The 8897-nt window shown below is 31.9% G+C and overlaps 1 protein-coding gene across 2 annotated transcripts; it reads right to left on the bottom strand.

Moving 5' to 3' along the window:
• Nucleotides 1–15: 15 nt before the first annotated feature.
• On the bottom strand, nucleotides 16–2355 carry LOC130813884 (acid phosphatase 1). Of its 2 annotated transcripts, none has more exons than XM_057679788.1 (4): nucleotides 2038–2355; nucleotides 749–1179; nucleotides 459–671; nucleotides 16–349 (listed from the first exon to the last, which is right to left on the bottom strand). In XM_057679788.1, the coding sequence occupies exons 2-4, from the start codon at nucleotides 1144–1146 to the stop codon at nucleotides 172–174; spliced, it is 789 nt and encodes a 262-aa protein (XP_057535771.1). In that variant the 5' UTR covers nucleotides 1147–1179; nucleotides 2038–2355; the 3' UTR covers nucleotides 16–171. The 2 variants fall into 2 exon arrangements, with proteins under 2 accessions (XP_057535771.1, XP_057535770.1); XM_057679787.1 differs by having other exon boundaries at nucleotides 749–1174.
• Nucleotides 2356–8897: the final 6542 nt, after the last annotated feature.

The raw sequence follows: 8897 nt of genomic DNA, 5'->3' as shown, positions 1-8897 counted from the left end.
TTTCCTTAAGACAAGTTTGTTGTTCCGAAATCATCTTGTTTCTTCACAAATTTACATGCATGCACGAAATAGGCATTAACCATAGAACATAGCTCTATAAGTTTTACATGTTGGTAGGGATGAGGGGATCCACACACGAAAATTGGTCCTAACAAGGAGTAGAGAAGAAGATTAAGGAACAAAGTACATGGGATTTGGAAGCTTAAATGTTCTATCACCAGTAAAATTGCCTTGGAGGTCACTCCATTGGTCTCCTACATTTCCCCAGATTCTGTAGCCTTGCTCTATCAGCTGCTTTCTCATCTCTGACTTGAACATCATTGCACCTTGTCCTCTATATTCAGGTGACCTTGCCCAATAATACATAGTTTGGAAATCATTATCGAGGAGATTAAGAAGCCAAAAAACATGAATTAAATTTAGTTGGTTAAGTTAATCTACTATTGGCATGTACCAACCTCATAATGAGACGTTCATAGCCAATGAAACCTTCTTGTGTGAGATTATCAAAAGTAGCATCGAAAAGGGTCTCTTCGTCCCTTCCAGTTATTAACATCACCTTGAATCCTGTTAGAGTCAATTTATTGAACAATTGTAAGACTGCAGGAATTGCTGGACTCTCCCCTTTTAGCGCCCATAATCTAAACTCAGTTGGATTGTAGGGGTCACACCTACAGTTACCAGTTATTAATATTAAGAAAGAAAAGAAAAGAAAGAAAGAAAAAATGAAAAATAAAAAAGTTTTTACCCGAAGCGTTTTGCTTGATAATAAAAGAGGTTAGAAAGACAAGTATCATCGACATCAAAGACCCAAGCATCAAAGCCATCAGCAAGGGGTGAAACAGAATCATCAAGATAAGCATATATTTGGTCGACAATCAAGCTTATATCACGTGTGTACTGACCACCCACCATGTAACTCTGTATGTACCTCCAACACTGTGTTGGAATTGTCCTCCAACCTCGCATGTTGTTTGATTCAACTGCCATTCTCCAACTTAGACAGTAATTGTAATTTGCTTCACTACTTGTTGTTTCTGCTGAATCCCGCTTTTTATGCTTTCCCATGCTCACTTCTACTGTAACTGCCATTAACATTACTATTACAAGGACCTTACTTATCTTCATCCTCTCCCACCAACCCATCCAATCTGATCCGATAATAGATCGATCACTACACTATAAATTCAACCAATCAATCTTTAATTACACTTCATAGTTCATAGACAAACAAACCAAAAAAAATGACCAGTATCAAACTTGACTTTTGATGCAGCATTTGGAGTAATAATTAAATACAGAAACGAAAAAGCCAAGGTTGCTATGCCTATAATATAGTGAATAGGACAGGAGTATTCCTAAAAAAAAAGAGAATATTTTGGTGCATCTTTATCCTCCAATAAGTAATAATACATGATTTTAGATTCTTGTCTGGAGTAGTGAAGAAAAAAGAAAGCAAGATAGGTCATGATAATCTAGTCAGTGATAATGGATGCATAATAATTATTTCTAATAAATAGTTACTCGACATACAGGTTACTCTAAATAGTAATGCATGCACCTATAATTATAATTATAAATCAACTACTAGCTAGGTTATACATTACTACTTACAAGGTTGAATCATTATATTTTTGAAGTACTACTAGTCTACTGTGTACAAGTAGGAGTATATCTAAATTAAGTTGTGAGAAACATAAAGTGTAAAGCCAGAATGAAGCTTTAATTTGTCTCCTAACTGAACTTAGCTATCTATAGTTTTGAGACTTGAGACACTTGACACTTGCATGCTCTGTTCAGTGTTGCTGTCTTTTACTCTTACATCATCCGCACCATCTTATTCTCAATTACAATATAATGATGTACTCTCTGTCCCTTTGAATTTACGACCGAAAGAATTTTACTTTTTACCACACGTCATTTTATTAGCAAATAATTAGTTTGGGATTGACTCAAAAACTAATGAATTGAATCAGTGGCAATGGCAATAAGTTCATCTACACTAATCTTATAGCCCACCTAATGATGATGACTTACCTAGATCAGATGAGATCGGATGATGATGATATCAGTTGGTGGGCATGGACGTGCATCAACGTGCTCTCTTCTTGGGTTCCAAATCAAAAATAAAGATGTAACTAATTTATAGGAGTATGATGTAGAAATAAAGAGAAGGCAGTGATCAGTTTCACATCTGATTGATGAATATATATATAGAGAAGAATTGAAATAGGTAGGTAGTGTTACACAAAATATACAAAAATTCTCCACCAACAAAAAAACAAAGAAGGTGGCAGGTTTAAGAGGGAGGACGGCCAGCACTACTTAGTCGTAAGATGAGTCAGAACAAGACTTGAATTAGTACAATTTAATGTTAACCCCCCCCCCCCCCCTCCCCCCCCACAGTTTTCTTGTTCATCAAGGAGATCATAAGCCACTACATTTTTTAGTGCTTGAGGAGTCAGAATCCAAAAGCAGTCAAATTAAAGATGCTATTACTATTACTATTGATTAGTCTATCATTTTAATTTTAATCTCAATGGTCGTCATCATCGATTCTTATATTCTTCTTTTCATGTGATAAGCTTTTTAACAAGCGTAGCTATGAAAAGAAAAACAAAAAATAATATTATGGAAATATATAATATTTTAAGAAGTTTTGTGTGAAATAAAAAGGATCATATCGAGTCGAAAATTTAAGTCAATTTATTCCTTTATTCAATCTCTAAAAATAATTGGTTGAATAAGAACATTTGTAAGTGAGTAAAATGGTGTTGACATTCCCTAGATTTGCCCACTTAAAAAAAATCAGGTTTGACGGCAAATCGAAAAGTAGGAAATTCCCATCAAAAGCGTAAGGAATTAAACCAATGGTTGGCGTGGGAAGTGAGTGGAATACTGAGCTGAGCTTGACTCTTCAGGATTTGCTGCTCCTTTCTACACCAACAATTTCAAGCTATAGAGTCTATTGTCTAGCCTCTTCTTCTCAATCAACACTTGCCACTTGGAATTTCAATATTCATGCACCAATGCAAATTATGTCGTCATTAATCTTATCTTCCCTTTTCCTATAATTTTATTCTAAAGGTCTCAACTCACTTTATTAGGTGGGTAATCTATCCTATTCATTTTTGCCACCACTATTATAACATATTCTGAGGCTTTAATTATCAGATTAAGGTTAAGTTTTTGATTGAGTTGGTTTCTTAATATTATATCAGAAGCCATCGTCATCACAATCATCGTCACAAGATGTCACGAATTTGTTGCTTTCGCACTAGGTATGAGGGTTTGTGCTGCATCCACACTTCTAGACCAAAGAGCTTTCATGTGAGGCCTACGGCTTCAACCATTAGATTAAAATTTTAGTTGAGTTGGATTTTTGATATGAGCTTCATTGAACCCTTAAAATTGTTTTGATTGCTAAAAAAATGACTTGAATGACTTACACCTCTTTGAGGACCTGATCAGGGATATGGGTAGTTGGAGCCTTATCATTCTTTACCTTTGCCTTTGCATTTGCCTTATCCATGTATTAGACTATTGATACTCTCTCGCTTATCAGTTACTAGCTGGTATTCCGGTTCTTTACCTTTGCCTTTTACATATCATTCTTTTACTTATTTCTTACCGATTTATTTTTATTTTATTTATACATATTTTATTTATTTCTAATTTTATGTTTAAGGGTCAAGCTTATATAATAAGATGCAAGCTTGCGGATTCAGTTTCACTCAATTATTTTCTTTGCAAGAGCTTATCATTTTGAGGATCTTTTTTGAGCCGATGGACTCTTTGGTAGCATCCTCTTTTTTTGGGTATGAGTTGACATCTTCCTTTCCTCCCCAAACCCAGATCATAAATTCCTATGTTCAAAATACACTAGGTATGATTAGTTCAAATTTAAGCATTACTAATCCACTTTATTAGTTCCAAATTAGTTGCAACTTTAGAGATATGACACAATTCATGGATCATCCTTAATTTGTGATTAGTTTTTAACCTATAAGTTAAAACATAGTTAAGTAAAATCTTGTTTGATTCATCTCATTGCAAATATCATTAATATCAAATTTTTATAACTTTTTAGGAACAATTCCAGATGGTAGCATCGAACTTTCATGGAATGCCAGTGGTAGCACTTTTGTAAGATTTTTCCATATGATAGCATCCAGTTTATGCCTTATCTAACGCCTTAGCATTTTCTGTTAAATTCTTCTCAATTTCCGTTTAATTCACCATTTTAACATTCTACCCTTAATACGTGTTGGTTGTTGTCTTTATAATTTGCCCTAAACATTTGAGAGCGTTGATGAATTAAACTTTTAATAGCATAAAAATGGTTTGGGGCAAATTATAAAGACAATAACCAACACTTAATAAGGGTAGAAACGTCAAAATAGTGAATTAAACGGAAATTAACAAGAATTTTACATGTTACGGCAGTTAGATAAGGCATAAACTAGATGCTACAATGTGGAATAATCTTACAAAAGTGCTATTACTGGCGTTTCATAAAAGTTTGATGCCACTATGTGAAATTTTCCAACTTTTTATTGTACATAAATTTTTGGGAAATTCCACATTGTAGCATCGAACTTTAATGAAACGCCAATGGTAGCACTTTTGTAAGATTTTCCACATGGTAGCATCCAATTTATGCCTTATCTAACTGCCGTATAATTTTTCGTTAAATTCTTTTCAATTTCCGTTTAATCCACCATTTTGATGTTTCTACCCTTATTAAGTGTTAGTTCTTGTCTTTATAATTTGCCCTAAACATTTGAGAGCGTTGATGAATTAAACGATGAATTAAACACCAAAATGGTGAATTAAAAATTTGAGAGCATAAAAATTGTTTAGGGCAAATTGTAAAGACAACAACCAACACTTAACAAGAGTAGAAACGTCAAAATGGTTAATTAAACGGAAATTGACAAGAATTTAACGGAAAATGCTACGGCAGTTAGATAAGGCATAAATTGGATGTTATCATGTGGAAAAATCTTACAAAAGTGTTACCACAGGCGTTTCCTGAAAGTTCAGTGCTACCATGTGAAATTTTACTATATTTTTTATTAAAGATTTAATTAGTGCTGAATTGCATAAAAAAAAACAAACGTTACAAGTTTTTTGGAGCAGAGAAAGTATATATAGTAATAACCAAATTGCTAAATATTTTCAATATACACCTAATAAAAAAGACGAAAAAACCAATAAACAGCGGCATCCAAGAATCAAATATGGTAATGAAAGTGTTTTTTGACTATATATAGTAATGTACTATAAAGAATGTTAAAACACATTGAGCATGAAAGTGGATTAATAACAACAGCTGGATGGGCAGCTACCACTATTGTTAATATACATTCCACCTTCCCATAAATATTCGTGTGAATGACTGAATGTGAAGTAAAAACTTAGTTGATGGCTATGCTGAATCTGATAGACAAATACAATATATTCCTATTTATTTGAGCGATGTTTTTTAATACATTCGGACTATTATTAAAAAAAGAAAATGTCAATAAACAGTTTATTTTTATAACTTGTGCATGTTTTTTAGAATTATTTTCTTTTTCTAATCTCTTATGTAAAATTGTTCCCTTAAACTGTCGTCAAACTAATTTTTTCAACATTCTTAATAGAAATTGATTAATGCATAAATTCGATAATTTTACATCTCAAAATCAATCCAAAAAAGTTGCATCTACCTACACTTAAAAATGCAGTTAGGCACGCTTATATGTGAGACTGATCGATTTAGCCACGTTTAATTAAGCGTGGTCTCTGCTTGTGTTGATAAATTTTTAGGCACGCTTAATAAACGTGGCTAAAGGTGCTAATAAGCTTGGCTAGTAATACCTTCAGCCACGCTTATACATGTTGAAAACTTTCCTCACTTGATAAGTGTGGCTAATGAACATAACTAACATTTTAACTAATTATAGCGATAAATTATTTTTAATTATTATTATTATTATTATTATTATTATTATTTCTACTCCTACTATTTTTGAGAGATGAAATTTTATTAATGTAGAAAATAAATTACACAATAAACATACGAGCAAAGCCCAGGATAACAAAACACCATAGAAAAACTTGGTAGCCTACACAATGTACCAAGACCAAGTCTAATTAATTAATGTTTTAGTCTCTGTACTTATTTAATCAACACAAATAATTGATCAACACAAATACTGTTGAATCCCTGTACCATCAAAACTTCCTCGAATGGCATTTATGGCTGCTTGTCGGTAGTGATTGATGATCAGTTGAATCTCTGAAGAAGCCAAGGCCTTGGGATGTGAATAATCAGCTAGTGTACCGTCTGGTAGGAGTATTTTCCACCTGCTTCAAATAGTTTGCTTTGTGGAAGATATGGGTGCTGCTCCTCTTGGTTGGTACACTATACCACAGGAATATATCATTAGGTATACTCCTTTTGTTTCCTTAGCATGAAATATATACTTGTATGTTGCAAATTATTACTACTGCTTCACTATTTAATGGGATAAATTGAAAATTGAACTTTGATAACTTACTCTATTAGACATTTTGCTATACTCTACTTTTTATCGAGAACCATGAGTTCCTCATAGTCTTCACTATAAACAGCCATTTTCTTCTGCAAGCATGGTTCTACCACCATAATCATCTTCATTGCTCCTTAACAGGGAGGATGTAGGATCACTACCATCACAGGGCAAATTTAACAAACATTTATCCACAAAATCAACTCCAAAATTTTCCTTCAAGGATGCAGCAACTGGATGGATGCCTTCAAGAATTGTATCCTTCAACTGCTCACCGACGGATAACAAGCCAAAAAAAAACTTGACAGATTGATACAAATTACACAAAGCAGAAAAGCAAAACAATATGCAAAGCAATAGTGTATGATGTACCAGTTCCAAGGTGGATATTTGCAAACTTGCTTTCCTGTGGTTGACAAAAGATTGTATATCCCACTTCACTACACCTGATATACACTCAGAAGAGTCAGAACCTGAAGTTTGTAAAATGGAAGAGTTACAAGTTATCTTTATTTGAACACACTTTCAACTTCACATTATTCAACCAAGAAATGAAGCTTTTGAATCACATGCCACAGCAAGACACCCCCCCTCCCAAGGAATATCTTTCATTCTTGATTTCAGTTTATTTAATCTGAATCATGGCATTCTACAAGCGCTGGCACTGTAAGGAGACATGTTGCTGCCTCAATGATGCGTCATCATTGATCAGCAGAAAGGAATAAGCATGCTTTGCAGCCTATTTCTCTGGCTAGCTATGGTAGTCCAAAATATTTTGGTAGAAACAGAGTTAATTAACAAGAAAAACTTAGCAATGGAAGAGCGAGATATCATTTTCTATTTGTTCGATAGTAGCATGTGCATATGAACTATGTCCCTTGAACCTGGTTTGTGATATCAAAACGCATGTGTCCCAGTATATGGTAACCTATATACGAAAAAAATTTTATATCTTTGGTTCAAATGATGTCTCTTATTTCGATGGGCAAAAAATTTATAGTACTTTGCCTTCAAATTATTATGGATTATATTAAAATGACTTATTAAATAATGTATACTTCTTATTTATTTGAAGTTGAAAATGATATTTGCTACAACGGTCAATCGGAAATAACCTTTTTGCAATTGTCTCTTCACCCATCCATCATCTCGCAATTTTAACCGCTAACTTTAACCATTAATCCACTAACTCATCACCTCAAAATTTTTAGCTTTGAAAATCTTCCTTTTTGCAGTTACAACAGGTTGTGTTACCAATTTGTTTATAAATTTCATTTAGCTCTTTGCCATTTCAAACACAACCATTGAGATGCATCACAAATAAACAATGAAATTAACAAAAGTAATGACAACTTTTCCTAAGATCATTTCAAGTAGTACAAACAAAAATTAGCAAGAACAACTCAATGTTCAAAGTTTACTAGGTTTTCCACAAGACAATACAACACTTTCCACTGGTTCCCGATCTATTAGCTGAAACATGAAATTAATTTCCATAATTAGTGAAAATTGATTCCCAGAACTTTGATCTTTGATAACAATAACAAAGTTTAAAAAGACAGCAAACAAGAAAGTGTTTGCCAGCAACCAAAGCAGATTCAAAATGGAAACCCCCGTGAATTGCTGTTATATATATATACACACACACACACACACACATATATATATATATATATATATATATATATATATATATATATATATATATATATATATATATATATATATATATATATATACATATATATATATACATATATATATATATACATATATATATATATACATATATATATATATATACATATATATATATATACATATATATATATATATATATATATATACATATATATATATATATATATATACATATATATATATATATACATATATATATATATATACATATATATATATATATACATATATATATATATACATATATATATATATATATATATACATATATATATATATATATACATATATATATATATATATATACATATATATATATATATACATATATATATATATATATATATGTATATATATATATATATATGTATATATATATACATATATATATATATATATATACATATATATATATATATATATATATATATATATATATATAGGGAAGGGATCCAATAAAAAGGGGTCTCAAAATGAGAAGGGTGAGAAGGATTTTGAGCCATTGATTTCTGAAAGATCTAATGGCTAGGATAATGAACCAGAAAAAGTAGGCAAGAAAAGAAAATTTGTTTTAATTGAAATACAATAGTGCATGTCCTCTTCACTTGATTTCTCTTCCTGTTCGATAAACCTTCAAAAACGGTCGAAAAGCTTCGA

Source organism: Amaranthus tricolor, chromosome 5 (genome assembly GCF_026212465.1).
Source record: "Amaranthus tricolor cultivar Red isolate AtriRed21 chromosome 5, ASM2621246v1, whole genome shotgun sequence".
NCBI classification, from domain to species: domain Eukaryota; kingdom Viridiplantae; phylum Streptophyta; class Magnoliopsida; order Caryophyllales; family Amaranthaceae; genus Amaranthus; species Amaranthus tricolor.
This window is presented reverse-complemented; position numbering and strand designations above follow the sequence as displayed.